Here is a 17,141-nt window from a genome sequence, read left to right on the forward strand (position 1 = left end):
TTGCACCACGTTGTTTAAATAGCAAATCTATTTGCTCCACTTTGTGCACTCATGAGTGTGCTAGTGTGAAAAGGAGGTGTGTTAAGGCACATTGTTGATGCTTTGCTATTTTAAGGAACTGAAATAGACCCATGCTATTGACCAACTAAAAGCAGGTCTAAAGTCCAATGCTTCCTCTGTGTCTTAAGCAATCTGTATGTACAGTAATACACATATCTTTACATATGAAAAAAATTAAAGGATTAAAATGTTACAAAAATGATTGTTTTTTACATTAATATAAAACCACTACCTCCATACCTCTTCTCAGGGGGATTTTTTCAGTTTATTCACGATAATTAGCATTTGTATAATGTTATTATTTGTTGTAGTATTGTTTATTATATGCATATTTATATTTGTTTTATTAAAAACAAGTTAAGATTTGTCCACCTGTCGGATTTTGGAGACGTATGCAACACCATATGAGGCATAAAGATAAAACGTGTGTTTGGATAGAACTCAGTTTTTCAAATGAAACTAAATATGTACGCTAATGGATGTCTTCAGTGGAGTGAGTTTAACACCATTTCCTTATCCATGAAATAATAGGTGTGAAGCAAAGAGTAAAAGTAAAGAGACCAAATGGAGGAGGCTCATTCTTTATCCTTACGCAGATGGTGTGTTAAACAGTTAACTCACTAGTGAAGCTATCAATTTTTCCACTCACAAAGTCTGCCATGTAAATAGTGAATGCGCCATGGTGCGACGTAACTGACTCTTAAAGGGAATGTGAGATGGGACTCTGATTGGTTTATTGCACGTCATGCTCAAAACACACCCATAACTCACTTGCTTTAGACTTTTACGCCTAGATCATTAAAATAGAGCCCTAAACCTGAAATGAGCCATTCGGGTAGCTCGGTTACAATAAATGCTTTTGTTTAGACTAACAATGAAGCTTTGAGTTCTGAAACTTGCAGCATGTTTTATAGTTCATTGACTTCTTATATGTGAAAAGATCAAGGGAAATTCGATTTCTCATTTCACGACCTCCTTTTTAAAACAGAAACGTTTACTTTCAAAGATGTAATTAACATTGGTCAAGAAAGCCTCTTACAGAAAATTCCAATTAGCTTTTGTCTGACCGGATGTGTTAGAACTGCTTGTGTTTTTGATCTGTTGATTTCCTTTCGCTTTGGAGACTTTTTACAAGAACATTTTTATTTTAGTCAGTGATACACTTTGGGTGTTGGGTTAAAGCAGTCTCCTATATTTCTGGGATTACATTGTCATCAGTTTACTGAGGACATTTTATTACACGTACTGTAGGTAAAATAGAAATACTTCAAATCAGTTCTTCGCTGCATTTGCTGGAGAAAATAATTGGTGACCCAGAACTGCCCCAAAGTAAACAAGAAATGTCCGTAAAATCAATATCATCATGAACTGCTGGTAGATACAGATTGAAAATAGTGCTTGCAACCAAGTGTAGGTGTCAACAAACAGCATCTTGTTTACACTTACGCAACAAATAGTTATAGGTGCTTTTCACAGTGTAAACAGAAGTCAATTGCTGTTTGGATTAAAGATAAATTTCCTAAGCTTCAACAGACACTGAACCTGAAAATAGTGATAGAGCCTCTTCCAACAAGGTTATTTGCACATAGTATAAAGAAACAGACAAATTATTTAAGCATCCATGAAATTAGTTTTTAAAGATTATTTACTGTTCTCTGAGGTTTAATTGTAATGTTAAGATCTGTGTATCATTTTGAAGCAATTTGCTATTTTCTGTATTGTTTATCAGAACACGCTATTTATATATGCATGGCGATTTGTAAACTCAAGTAAATGAACGGTATGGTTGGATTAGTTTGCGTATTTAAGCTTTTTCAAAAGTTGAAATGAGTAGCTGTTTGACCTCCTACTGCATAGATGGACTCTGTGCTGTGATTTAGGTTTAAAACACTCTCATACTGAGTAAAATACCAAACAATCTGTAATGACAGACAACTCAATAGTGAACATATAATAAAAGCATTTACTCATATTGGTGTGCTGTTGGATCTGATGTAATTGGCACAGTATTTTCTTTGATTTTTCAGTCTTTCTGAAAGCTTGGTATTGTGACCTGAAGTCTGAATTGGTGGGTGGAGTTAAATGATGTGGAAGTGGGTTTTGATGTTAGGTGGAGGCGGGGTTTAGTCACATTATTATGTATTAAACTGTCATATTGCACAACCTGTCAATTCAGCCTGTCATATTTGAGTGGCTTCTATGAAAGTTATTTTTAGTTTAACACTGTTTTATTGATACATATTAGACAGATTTTCAGAATGAGTACAAAGAATCACAAGACTTTAATTGTTCCAATCAGTAGAAAACAAATTAGTTCACATCCTCTCTAAATAAAACAGCACAATTATATATTTTTACATCAAATACAATATTTAGGGCAAAACAAAAATAAATATATAAGAATAATAAGATAAATAAAATAACATAAATAAATAAAACTTCAATTCAATTCATCTTTATTTGTATAGCGCTTTTACTATTGTGTCAAAGCAACTTAACATGGAAGTTTTAGTAAATTTAAACTGTCAGTCCAGTTTTCAGAATTGAAGTTTTCGATGCGCAGCTCCACAAGTCAAAACTTCACCAACTGACCAAAGTGAAGGAAAAAAAAAAACTTGAAGTCAGGCTCAGTTGGGCACGACTATTTCTCCTCTGGCCAAACTTCTTGTGCAGAGCTGCAGTCTAGGAACCAGAGGCTGGAGAACGCTGGACATTCATCGTGAAGGACATGTAGGTGTGTGTAGTTCTCTAGGGGTGTTCAGGCTGGCCACAGGATCAATGCGGAGACTAATCTGTCACTGAGGTCTTCCAGGAAATTCAGTAAGGTCTCATGCTCTCCACTCCTCCATAACCCTCGCAGCATCTGCTCAGGATACGGCCTGGTCCAGGATTATGGATGCCACTAGAAGTCTATGGTTGGCGTCATCTGGTCTTGGATCTAACACATATTGGGCTGTACAGCAACACAGAATACAAGCCATTTTTAAACCCTGGCTCATACTGAAAACGTACCTATATATACATTTCTGGAAAGTGCCAAATACGTCTCACGCCTGTTTCACACCGCAAGCGTCAGCGGCGCGTGAGCAGAGCGTGAGCAGCGCGTATGTCGAGCAGTAGCAGCACGCAGGCGTTTGCCTTTCACACCAGCTGCGTCTGCAGCGCGCAGCTCTTCGGCAGCTGCTGCTGAGATCAACCTATCTCTGTCTATTCTATCTAGTTATCCCTCTATATACAAATACACTTTTTAAACTTTTCATCTGTACCAAGGCCCCTCCTATGCTGTTTCATTAACCTGCAAATGTTTATTTTACAAATTTTAAAGATCAAATAGTACTGTATGCTTCTAAAGCTAACTTATATGAGAATTGTCTACAGTCAGAAGACAATCGCCTGTGATATCATGTCATTTGTTTTTTGATTATCAGGTTGCTGTAGACCTAGTTATAATCATATTTATACAATATAGTTATAATGATATTTATACATGATCAAACTAGTGTTGCTTTCTCCGCTTCAGTAATGTCCAGCGGCAGAATAACAGCTCGTTAATTCATGCTCGTGCAGATGATGAGACGGACAAAAGTAATTAATGCATGACATTCTTTTACTTATTTTCGTGTTGTCAGATTCACAGTGCAAACAGCTCCCGGTAGGAATAATTCGAGTGAACATAAAACAAAGCCGATTAAAACTTTCTTGCTCTGCTAGCTGCACAGAACACAGAGAGTTAACATCATCCAGCATGCGTGTCGCACTACACTACCCACAATACACTTCGCTATGGACTACAAATCCCGTAAATATTCCATTTCCCCTCTCCTACAACACTAGTGTGCAACTTAAGCAAAACTGATAGTAAAATAGTTTTACATTTGGTTTTGTAGTTCGGGCCTAAATAAATGTTTGTTGCCGTTTTTAATCATTTTAAGTTCATTTGAATGACTATATATAAACCATTTGACATTATTAACGTATTTATTGGGTAAAATTGTTAGTTTTTACTGTCATTCAATGTGTTTTGGTCATTCTCAATGCACTGTCACTTTAATTGAGCGTGAGCAGCGCGTCAAAAATAGACCCAGCGCCGAAACTATCGCTGCACTGCTGCTTTGGCGACGCTCACGCCTCGCTCTGACGCGCTGCTGCTGCGTGCGGTATGAAAGCTCTAATCTGTTAACATGGACGCCGAAAACACACGCGCTGCTCACGCTCTGCTCACGCGCCGCTGACGCTTGCGGTGTGAAACAGGCGTCAGGAGCTACGTTTTTTGCAGTTTTTGTTACTGCTTATCTACTAGAAATCGATGTGTACGCTTTTTCAGATCTCAAAATTTCTCTTGAGAGTGCCATTCGTGCCTGCACCAGAGGCCGCTGTTGACTAACTGTTGATTGACTGACCGACTGTTATTTTATTTATTTATTTTTTTTGGCTTCTGGTTTTGTCTCAACCATTTTCTGGAAGCGCTCTTCACCGGACTCAAACCATGTCATCGTGGTCAACTCCTCTCTGTGTCTTAAGTCCACCGACGTACACGGCGAGCTACTAAACAAACTGGTAACAGCTGGAAAGCTGTCCATATGGAAGTAAGCGTTCAGCTGGTAAGCACAAAAAGGAATCGCGTCACACTGCCTGTATCATTCCTTTTAAAAATGATATGCCGCCATATGTATTTTTGGCTACATAATTTGCAATCTCCAGAAACGAATATAGGGCTATGTTTTAGGGATGAAAGTTTTGAGTTCCGAAACTTACAGAATATTTTTATAGTACAATATACTTTGTACTTCATGACCACTATGATATAAGTTGAACGACGGAAATCATTTAGGTTTAATTTAAAAGTAAAAGAGAGAGAATGGAATTGAGGAAAGACCCCATTCTGAATTGAACCATGGGTCCATACTTACAGCTTAATATTTGTTCAGTTGCTTTTAGCGTTTAAGCAATGTTCTCCAGTACTGTAGATCACACACTTTTATTGTTGGGGTTTGTTTCTTACATGATTTTGATGTTTGATGAAACCTGGTAATCCAATTTATCGGTCCAAAGAATGATTTCAGTCCGACTGTAGACAACTCAATCATAGCTTGTAACTTTCTCGTAATTATCATCTAAAGTAAAAGATGATTGACAGTCACGTCAGAGAGAAAGGAATAATCTGTCAATCAAGTGCTCAGTGATATGCAACATCAGCTTCTGTCTACGGCACATAGACTTTACGCACACAAGGCTTGTTTTTTCCCCCTCCTGATTATGGTAAATCATTTTTTCAGCACCCCAGGAGGCCTCGGTCTCCAACTGTGAGGACTGGAAATTTCTGAAGTTCAGATTACTGTGCTTTACACATACGAAAACCTCCAATAATGTATCCACAAATGATTTTGGCTTGCAGTATATTGCAAAAGCTGTTCCTGATACTCGCCTGTATGAACTATTGTCTTAAACGAGTTACGCCTGCCATTATTCAGCTGCATCATCAGATTTGAATAAGCCTCTTGATTGTGTATATGCATCATTCCCCAGTTTTATGTCAGGCTGTAATTCACAAGGTCATGCTTCCCTCTTTCAAATTCAGTGAATATTCTAATATGCAGACTTCACTGGATAAATTGTCTTCATTCTTCTTCCCCCTGTTGCCTCTAATGGAAAGAGCGCTTTATTCGACACCTCTCTATTACACACACTTATCTTTGAATTGCGTTCCTGTCAGCGGCGTGTCAGATGCAGGACAGTCATTGGAACGGCGCTGTGGTTTTGGTGCCCAAACTAAGGGTTGATTCGCATTGTATTTGATTGAAAATCTATCTTGGATAAAAGAGAGAAGGGGCGATGAACGGATTTGCTGTCAAAAGTAATTTCATGCTTAGAACTTCAGGATTCTGTGTGCTTGTCTAGTGATTATCGTTTGCTCAGGTTGAACCGACACCTAAAGGATCCTGTCAGCACTGCTCAGCTCATGTGAGGAAACCTGAGAGTCTATGATGACCTGTCAGGATGTGCAAAGTCACCTTACATTAAAACCATTTGGACAGAACTGTACTAAATGTAAAGGTGTACTCAATAGTTAACACAGTTTTACAGTGCCCTTGCTACATTATGGATACTTGTTATAGTGATAACAGTGAGTTATAAATCTTATAAGTACTATCTGTCTGTCTGTCTGTTTGTCTGTCTATCCGTCTATCCATATCCATCCATCCATCTATCCATCTATCTGTCTGTCCGTCTGTCCAACGATCCGTCTGTCTATATAACTGTTTGTTTGTCTCTCTGTATATCTATCTATCTATCTATCTATCTATCTATCTATCTATCTATCTATCTATCTATCTATCTATCTATCTATCTATCTATCTATCTATCTATCTATCTATCTATCTATCTATCTATCTATCTATCTATCTATCTATCTATCTATCTATCTATCTATCTATCTATCTATCTATCTATCTATCTATCTATCTATCTATCTATCTATCTATCTATCTCAATACTCATATAAACCTGCATACTAACAGACATGCATATTGTGTAGATTCAGCCATGCACAATTATATAGGCTATTCCTGTGTGCAGCTGTTTTAAAAAGTTAACATTGTGTATTGTGCAACTAAAAAAAAAATAGACAGTAAAAGGGAATTTTGACTTTTGTGCCTGATTAAACACGAGTAAGTAGGGTTGACTTCTGTTAAGTTGTTACCCCGCATTTAGAGGGAGCGATAGGCTCCTCCCCCAGGGCTGTCAGTCAACCTGCCGAATAAATATTGATCTCCCCCCAGCATCACTTCTGTGAAGTGGAGATGAGAGTCAGAGCACTTGGATGTGTTTTCCATTCAAGAGAGGCGTGGAACTGGGGTGCTTATGTTGTTGTTTGGATCACGGAGATTCTCCAGTTTATTTGAGAAGGAATTTGACGGGACAAGCGTTTTATTCTGGAGGTATTATTATCATTATGGACAGTGAGGAGCGGTGTGCATAGACGATGGACTACTGGACAGAATGGGTCAATGCAGTTTAGTCCACATCAAAACTGACTTTGTTGTTTGTAGGAATTTGCACGTTATATGTAGAATTTTATTATTTTCGTGGAAATTGAAGCAATAAAATTCTTTACATTGCGCTTTTGTTATGAGTGTACTGCAAGTTTCGGACATTGTGCGCCAAAGCTATTTGCAATAATTATTTCCAATAGTCTTTCGTCATAAATCATTAGCGGGTCAATACAACTGTGAGAATGGACGCCGGAAACGAGGTGACAACTTTGGTTTCTCCCGGTAACGTTACTGATGGAAATGCCCCGAAACATCTGTGGAGGCAGCAGAATCCTGTTTCGCTTCAGATCCAGAACTCTCTCGGTTCGCGCAAGAACTACCGGGTGAGGCAGAGAGGTTTTTCCGACACGGAGAAGTACCTGAATCCCAGGACCATGGACCGGACATATGCTGTGGACACCGGTACCCGTCCCGGATTGAAAAAGTCCAGAATGTCATGGCCATCGTCCTTTCAAGGACTTAAACGGTGAGAAGCTGTTATTGCCATATTGTTCCAGTACGCAAGGCGGGCTTTCGGAGGTAAAAGTAGCGGTCAAAAATAGCTCTATAAACGATTTCAACGTGCTTATACGTAAAAGATGAATGTAGGCTATTGATATTTTTAAACTTTACATTTCATTTTATTTGCTTGTGCTTAGAAGTTTAGCCTAGTCGGCTAAAATGAAATGAAGAGGGAAGTGTATCTACGCTGTCTATCTATCTATCTAAATTTGCTCAATGAGCAGTTTTGTTTCATATTGACGTTCTTTGTTAAACAGGAATTGAGCCAGACATGTGAAGGTCGCCTTTATTACAAATTATTTTGCTTATGCCACAGCTGTGAACCATGATTAGTTGTTTATAGTTGGTGTTTAAATAACAGTTGATTTATTTTGGCTGAGTTTCAAAGCAAAGACGGACTGCAAGTTTAAAATGTTTCTGGTAAAAGTTAAATTAAGGTTTTGTAGGTACATAGGATTTACCTTGTATTTACAAGATTATTGCCCTATATATGATAGTAATGGATCCTCTAATATTAAAAACTTTAGAAAAAAAATCTATATAAATGTCAATAATAAACTTCCCACCAAGTAATTTTGTGTTTAATAACTGTCTAAACATAGACTGCTTGGCTAAATCTGGACTTTTTCTAATAAACACCTAAGAATCGCCCAAAACAAATAAAGAGATTAGACAGACTTCACATCGTTTGTCATTTATTCCTATGTAGACTAGATTCACAAATCTAGCCTTGTTTTAGCCAAGCCGACTATGTTTTCATGTCTTTTAGATGTCTGTTAAACACACTTTCTTCTGGGTTTTAATCATGATATTATGCTACTATTAGAAAACAACTAGCATGCCATGAGGCAAAGAATCACAAATACAGTGTTTTCTGCTGTTTAGTGCATGAATAATGAAATAGACCACTCATTTATTTACCTTTCCAATTGCAGTGTTATGTGTGCTTTCAGTCCTGACAGAAATACAGCTTGTAGCTGGTTGTTCTTCATGGTTGTAGACAAACTGCAGAAAGTACAGACGGATATGGGTCAAAATATTATATCATAGCAGTTTACAAAATAAATGGGCTACTGTTGTTGTACAAACAGGTTAATAGCAAATATCTTAGCATAAAAAGATGAATGTTTTGCTAATTCTAATCAATATTTCTAATTAACCTAGAGCAAGAGGCATGGCTTCTCCTGATGAGTTCGTGCATAAGTACTTTTCACGTCTATTGCTTTCCAGAGAGCCCTCTGGAGAAATGCTGTCCTTCACGGCTCCTCCTTCATTCACCGAATGAGAAATAACACTGTTTACACCCATCAGACTAATTCATTGCAAGCTAAACACAAGACCAGTCCCTGTTGGTTTAGTACTCAGTAAGAGGAGCCCAGTGGTTCAAATGTTCCCTGTAGGAAAGTGAGTGTTTATCAGAGAGCCTTTAGTCGCAGGCAAAAATATGAATACCCTTGAATCAAGCTAATAATAGACCATTAGTCACAGATTTGAGACCTTTTGGTCAGAACTGAAATTTTATTTTTTGTATTTCTGTCCTCACGTTGCGTACTTGGATACACAGTGAAATGGTAAAGGTCACATCATTCACCTTGACAGACGTTGGAGATTTAATTCTTTTATCCTTCTTGTTTCTTGTGTTTTCCCCCTCCTTGCTCTCTAAACCATTAGTGCGTTTCATAACACAATGTATGCAAAAACAAATAAATTTTTGCATCTTAAAACTAAGCGCCCCTCATTCATGACGTCAGTGTTCACCATAAACAAGAATAGAAGAAAAACAAGTCCTACTTTCTATCATTATGCCGATAATTGCTTCTATAGTCCATTTAAATCCATTTTCTCATTACTGGAGATGGATTTCCTACGAGACTCGCTGAGGGGGTGAAATTCAACCCCACACATTTAGACCACGACCAGACTGTATGACTCACTTTTATGAATGTTATCACAATTTTAATATCCAGGGCCACCGCACCCCTTCGTTTCAAGTCTTACTTACAGGGCAAATTGCTCTCGGCGTCTGTGGAGAAATCAGCGGCTGGACATTAGCAGCTTCGAGCAAATATGTTATTTGTGCTGTCAGGAAAAGCACAGGTTTTTAGCATGAACAAAAATAGCAGCGTATAGGCCATAATGGTATAAACATACATGATTTAATCACAAGTGGTCTGCTGAGACACATGACCATTTCTACATGGTATTAACATGTTTAGAGGAGTCTCTTGTGACCACTTGTGTTTGGATTTTATCTAAATCCTTTCCTCTTATTTCGTCAAACTCCATTATACTTGAATGCTTATTGTGATGCACCACTGATTGATGAGTACTATTGAATGGACTATTAGTACTATTAAATATATATATATATATATATATATATATATATATATATATATATATATATATATATATATATATATATATATATATATATATATATTTAAATAATAATATTTTGTTTTAATGTGTTTTCTCACATTACAATCTGTAACAATAATTAATGTTTTTGATCTCTGCAAGTGGTTGAAAATGGACAAGCTCAAAACATTTTGGACCTTGTTTACATCTGTATTTAACATCTAATGGCCTGTTTCTACAGAGTGGTACAGTACGATTTTTATGGCCATTTCCACTGTCAAAAGGTACCTAAAAGTGAACCATACCGTACCACTTTTTGGGTACCCTTTGTAAAGAGTACCTAGCACAACAAAAGGGTACCAACAGGCATAGCAAGAAGTGCAGCTGAATGCTATTGGTTTACAGAAATACACCACTCACTCGTCCACAAGCCATGAGAATGAAAACAAAGGAACCGCCCTTTTAAAAACACAGCCGAGACATTACACCGTAATAATATATACAAATCATAATGAGCCATGGTCAACCTGAGCTCAAACGAACCTTGTCGTCGTCTTGATGAACAGCCACAAAGCCGAGAAGTGCAGAATCTATCCTGTATCCCGTAGTTTAGGCAGTCTAAAGCGTGAGCGGTTTCACTTTCTCGCTTGTGCTTGTGTGCGCGTCTATATTGGATATAACAAACTTCTTGAGCTGATGATAATAAAATGTGTGTGATTATTGAAGTGCTTCTGTCATTTGATCCATTCAGAAATGGACAAACGTGAGAGTGACGCACGAAAAAAACAAAGGAGAAGCCGAATAATAGATAAAGGAGAAAATGATTCTGTTAGCAACCTAAAACATGAATAATCTGCCATGTTTAATTATTATCATCACCTTTTGGACTATTGTGAACTCTGAATGACGGAATTACTTTCTAACAGAGGTAACATGTGCTGGTAAAGATTAAAGATACAGATGAGAGGTTTGCACTGACTCTGGACTAAGTGTATGCTGTGTGTAGTTTTTCTGTAATTGATAACATATTGGAGACTGTAAGGGTCTGTATGTGTTCATATATTTTGCATTTATTTATTTATTTTACTTAATTGCTGACGTTAAAGAAACCATTTTGCTCTATCATTAATCTGTAGTTGTAATCAAATCCTTTTCATAGGTTAGTAATGAACATTTTATACAAAAGTATTAATGTGTATAAAGCATCTGTTTTGTGAGATACGATATGTGAACTACGCGTGCAGTTTTACTTGAACATTTCCTTGAGTGAGAATGGTATTGACTGAAAGTTTTTGTTGTACTCCACGGCCACCAAAAGAGTACCATTTGTACCCTTAAGGCAGTGGAAACGCAAGGTGACCCGTACTGACCCGTACAGGGTTATGGAAAGAAATTAGATTCTGATTGTTTACTTTAGACTTGCATGGTATTATGTTCATGTAAAGGTTGCAAAATTTGTTTTGGTGGACTCCTTTCTACAAAATGTTGTCTCAAAATTTCTAACTTATGATTCTCTACGATGCTGCTTAGATTTGAATGAAAATATTTTTTTGGGCTAAAATATTAGACCTTATTTTTCTGCCAAAAGTCAAACTTTAAGAAAATGAAGAGCCTAAAAATGGAATCAATCTGTGGAAAACACACATAATGGCTAGGGCTGCATGATTGCAATTTTCATTTTTTTGTCTAAGTGGTCTTAAAATGTCATACATTTCTGGTTGTTATGACTGTATTTAAAATATGTGGCTAAGAAATTACTCATTAGAATTAGTTTTTTGATGGGGCAAGTAAAAGTATTTTTTTCCTGCTGAGTGATAAAAAAAAAATCTTAGTGTTTAGTTATTTAAGTCTGAATTTTCATTCCTAATGGTCTTAAAATCTTAAAAAGTCCTAAATTTAACTTGGTGAAACATGCAGAAACCATGATATAGCCATATGAATATAATTTTACCAGATGACTTGCAGTAAATAGCTGTTTGGAAAGAATCCATAAGTTAAGATTGACCTGGGTGCTTTTGAAGGTGAGTGCATCTGCATATACAGTAATATAATAAATTAGATGCATAGATAAATATAATAGAGCAAATAAATAAAAAAAGTGAAAAAAGAAAAATAAACAGTGATTTCTGGTTTACTGGCGAGTGTAACAGTATTAAGGTTCAGCATTAGAAAAAAAAATTAAAATGTTTTATTTTATTTTCCCTTATTGAACCAGGAAGTCTCATTAAATTTAAAAATCTCCTTTACAAGAGAGACCTGACCAGGGTAACAGCCATACAGTAAAACAACTTTAAAATGCACAAAACCACATAACATTTCATCAGTCCTCTCAACAAAAACAATCACATGCTTCCAATACCTCTTTTTATAATAGCTTTAAACTCACCAAAATACACAATTTATTTCGTTTTAAGTGTCTTTGAAAATTATTCCATGCCCAAGGTGCATAATAAGAAAATGCAGTTTTTCCCAGCTCCGTACAAACTTGAGGTACAGTGTATATGAAAAAGCAAACACTTGGAAGAGCGCAGCTGATAATTCCCAGAGCTAAGACAAAAAAAAAAAAAAAAAGTAGAAAGATAAGCTGGAAGTTTACCCAAAATAGCTTTATAGATGAAAATGTACCAGTGCTGTTTTCTGTGTACAGCTAGTGATGTCCAGCCCACCATCTCATATAAAATGCAATGATGAGTACAGGGTTTTTGGATTTGTAATTAAACGTAGTGAAGCATAATATACAGAATCAAGTCTTGTTACAATAGAAGAGGCAGTATGCATATATGATATATCACTATAATAAAGCACAGATAAAGAAGTAGCTTCTACAAGTTTCTTTTCAACATTAAAAGTAAAATTTGATTAATTTCTAAAATAAAAGCTAAGTTTCAGCTTCCTAATCAGATTTGCAATGTGCACATTAAATAAAAGCTTATCATCAAATACAGATATCCAAGTACTTGTAAGTAGTTACTCTTTCAATTGTTTTTCCATCAGATGTAAAATACTAAGTTTATCACTGTGAATACTATGATTATCACTACTACAACATTCAATTCAATTCACCTTTATTTCTATAGCACATTACAATGTAGATTGTTTCAAAGCAGCTTCACATAGAAAATCATTGTAAATTGAAATTGTGTCAGTCCAGTTTTCAGTGTTTAAGTTCAGTTTAGCTCAGTTCAGAGTGGTTTAATAATCACTAAGAGTCCAAATACTGAAGAGCAAATCCATCGATGCGCAGTTCTACAGGTCCCGAACCATGCAAGCCAGTGGCGACAGCGGCGAGGAAAAAACTTCACCCATTGGTGAAAGTGAAGAATGAAAAAAACTCAAGAGACCCCAGGCTCAGTTGGGCACGACCATTTTTAATATAGCCAAACTTCTGGTGCAGAGCTGCAGTCTAGGTGGCGGAGTCTGGAGAATGCTGGATCTCAGCGAAGACTCATCTGTCCCTGGCCACAAGAATAAATCTCATGCTTTCCAATCCTCCATGACCACCACAGCAGCTGCTCAGGATATGGCCTGGTCCAGGATTATGGAAACCTTGGCATCATCTCGTCGCTGGTCTTGGATTGAATAAGTGGCGCTGCATTGTCTGAGGGCCCCGGGATGAGGATCCCCAGTTGCAAATAGAGAATAAAGAGAATAATGTTCATAGTGTATATAAACGAGATGCAAAAACCTGCGTTGGACACATTCATGTATCAAACCGCTAAGTGATACATTGAATGTATGCTTTGCTAAAAAGATAGGTCTTTAATCTAGTTTTGAATTGGGAGAGTGTGTCTGAGCCTTGGACATTTTCAGGAAGGCTATTCCAGAGTTTAAGAGCCATAAATGAGAAGGCTCAACCTTCTTTACTCGACTTTGCTATTGCTGGTAATATCAGAAGCCCTGAGTTTTGAGATCTTAAAGAGCTGGTTGGATTGTAGCGAGACAGAAGGTGGGTTAGATAAACAGGAGCTAGATTACCACAATAGCACCGTATAGTCTTTAGCGTATAAGTTAAATACAGTTAATCTTTGTTAAGGCTACAAACATTGCAATGATTTTATAAATAACAAAAACAGTACCTAAGTTCATTTACTTTTGGTTTACTTGTTATAGTTTTTTTTTTTTTGTCAGCTAAATCTAAGCCTGAATGCTCCGAGGGAGATTATATTGAAAAATTGGAACAACACACATGTTAACAGTTTAGTGGGATATGATGTTCAGTGCTTAAGTGATGTTGAAATGGCAGCAGTTACCAGCCTCTCAGAATTCTTTTTATAGGTCAGTGTGCTGATCACACTTTACAATAAGAATTCCATTAGTTAATGTGAGTTTTATTTACATTTGCTTTTAATTCATTGTATTGTTTATTGTTTATTCATGTACGTCAATACATTAACTAATGGAACCTTATTGTAAAGTTTTACCCTCTGTGTCTGTCCTTCAGGTTCTTTGCTAAATTAGTTGTGTTAGCAATGCTCTTTAGAAGCAGTTGTATATTGGCTTGCTTGTGTCCTTCACCTTTCATTATTCATTTCCCTCAAATCTGAAATAGTTCCAAATAGCACTCCTGCTAGGTTCTTTTTGACTAAAACTGATCGCGGGGGCTCAGCACTTGCCATTTTTCTAATACAGGAGGCGGGTCATGTGGGCTTTGCTGTCATGTGCAGCGTTTCAACTCGCTGCTGGAGAGAAGAGAGAGGCTGAGAGAGCACAGCTGTTATCAGTGTATCAATGCTAACCAAAAGCAATATTGCATCATTTCGAATTCATGTATTTCTGTAGTGATATATATGTACATTAAAAAAATCCATATTTTTTTAACAACATGACTCCTGCATTAAACAGTTTTATTTACAAAAAAACAAGTATAAAAAGTTTTCACACAGTCTCTGAAATGTTGTGTTCAAGTATCCAGTCTGTTTCTAAAACCCTGCTCTGCTCTGATTGGTCAGATGGCACAGACAGCTTTTTTTTTAGTTTATTCATGACAACTTGCTTTTGTGTAATGTTGTTGTTGTTGTTATTATTATTAGCAGTATTATTTATTATATGCATATTTATATTTGTTTTAATAAAGACAAGTTTGTATTTGTCCAGCTGTCAGGTTTTGGACCATATGGGGCGTAGTATGTCTGTTTGGATATAACTTTGTTTTTTTTGACTACACTTCGTTATTACGGTTCATTTATTAGTTTGCTGGAAATTAGAAATGAATCTAGAAATATTTTTTTAAACAAATCTTTGCCCTTAACAAACTGAATTAATTATGTAGGCTAATGGGTGTCTTCAATGGAGTATGTACAACACTGTGTCCTTATCCACGAAAGAAAGAAAGAGAAAGTGAAAATAAAGGCTGAATGGAGGAGGCTTATTCTTTATCCTCGCACTGCAGATGGTCTGTTTAACTGTTTTCTCGCTAGTGAAACGTTCAGTTTTTACACTTAGTCTGCCATGTAAATAGCAAATCGATGAGGCGTGACGCAACTGACTCTTAAAGGGAATGGGAGATGAGACTCTGATTGGTTTATTCTCAAAACACACCCTTAACTCATTAAGAGAATAAGCTCAACCCTGTTAGACCATGCGACACTGCATATTTTTCCGTTCTTAAAATAGCAAAAGTGGATTCGGACACAGCTGTAATGCTTTTGCGCCCTGCGCATTAGACTTTGCGCCTAGATCGTTAAAATAGAGCCTGTTGTGTGTCAGAAACCTAACCATATCTGAACTTATAGCACTTGCATGCAGTGATATGTATTTAACACATTTATTCAAACCCATTTGTTCATGCAAAGTTGATTTATTTTGCAGCTTAGAAACCTTCTCGTCGATACCAGTAGCCTAGTGGTACTGCACGCTTGCATATAGCACCAAAGTGCTCACGGCGAACCAAGTTCAATTCCCAGCATGAGGTCCATTGGCGATCTTACCCCCCATCTCTCCTCTCGATGCTCTCCTGTCTGAATTCTCTACTGTCCTGTCATAATAAGGGTGAAAAACCCCTAAAAATAATTATTAAAAAAAAAAAAAAAAAAGGAAACAGCATCTTCTCAAAATGTCGACAGACACACTAATCAAACTCTTCCAGTAAGAATGCCATTAGAATATTTAGAATATTTTTAATGGTTCAAGAAGTTTGGACATAGGAGAAATTGTTGTGCCCAACTGAGCCTGGTTTCTCCTGAGGTTTTCTTTCCGTTACTTTCGTTAGTTGTTGAAGTTTGTTCTCCGCCACTGGCTTGCTTGGTTCTGGACCCGTGGAGCTGCGCATTGATGGATATGCTCTTTAGTGTTTGAACTCTCAGTAGTGAAAATTTAACCACATTGAACTGACCTAACCTGAACTTCAACTCTAAAAACTGGACTGACACAGTTTAAAATAACTATAATCTTCTATGTTAAGCTGCTTTGACACAATCTATATTGTAAAAGCGCTATACAAGTAAAGATGAATTGAATTGAATTGAATCACAAGTGTACAAGTAGCAAGCATACTATGGCAAGGGAAGTGAGACGCAGTATAGGCATGATCTGAAGATACAGTAGAACACAAGATCCTCAATGTCACTGCTAAGGGCATACTGTAAATAGCTCCATCTCTTCCCCTCACTGAACAGCAGAACACATTCATTATCACTTATTTGATGGTTGATACCTTCAAGTGTTTTTTTTTTGGATCAGGAAAAATGTAAGTTTCAGTTCATATATCTGACTGCTTGTATTTAATGACAAAATTGTATACATGAAGTAAAAGTAAAAATTGAGTATGCAGTTCATTGACAATGAATCGTGATATCAAGAATTATACATGATTATCGAAATTAGGGCTACATGATTAATCGAAAAAAAGATTGTGATCTCGATTCAACCTTACACACAATCTTAATTTAGCTTTCCAATTATATTTTCAAGGTCAGAGAGAAGCATAAAGGCAGTCGCACATTGTCATCACATTGTTTTATATACTGTAAATTGCTCAGCAACATGGACATGAACATACAGTATTTATAAGATATAATTCACCCCTAAATGTCATATCTGTCTTAATGTAATGATGTATTCATAACAATAGACCTACACATACGCCTAATATTATTGTTGTTTTGCTATATGTTTGAGAAATAACAATAATAATAGCCTACTCATATTAACCTTAATTTTACATCT

The 17,141-nt window shown here is 36.6% G+C and overlaps 1 protein-coding gene across 1 annotated transcript in view; it reads left to right on the top strand.

The window, feature by feature from the left end:
• The first annotated feature begins 6,850 nt into the window (after positions 1-6,850).
• Positions 6,851-17,141, top strand: part of pde4d (phosphodiesterase 4D, cAMP-specific) — a 234,878-nt gene continuing 224,587 nt past the window's right edge. Inside the window, exon 1 of the mRNA XM_087264468.1 lies at positions 6,851-7,581. Coding sequence (XP_087120594.1) covers positions 7,298-7,581 — 284 coding nt within the window. The 5' untranslated portion in view covers positions 6,851-7,297. The remainder of the gene's footprint in view (positions 7,582-17,141) is intronic.

Source organism: Danio rerio, chromosome 8 (genome assembly GCF_052040795.2).
Source record: "Danio rerio strain M-AB ecotype USA chromosome 8, GRCz13ab, whole genome shotgun sequence".
Taxonomy (NCBI): Eukaryota; Metazoa; Chordata; class Actinopteri; order Cypriniformes; family Danionidae; genus Danio; species Danio rerio.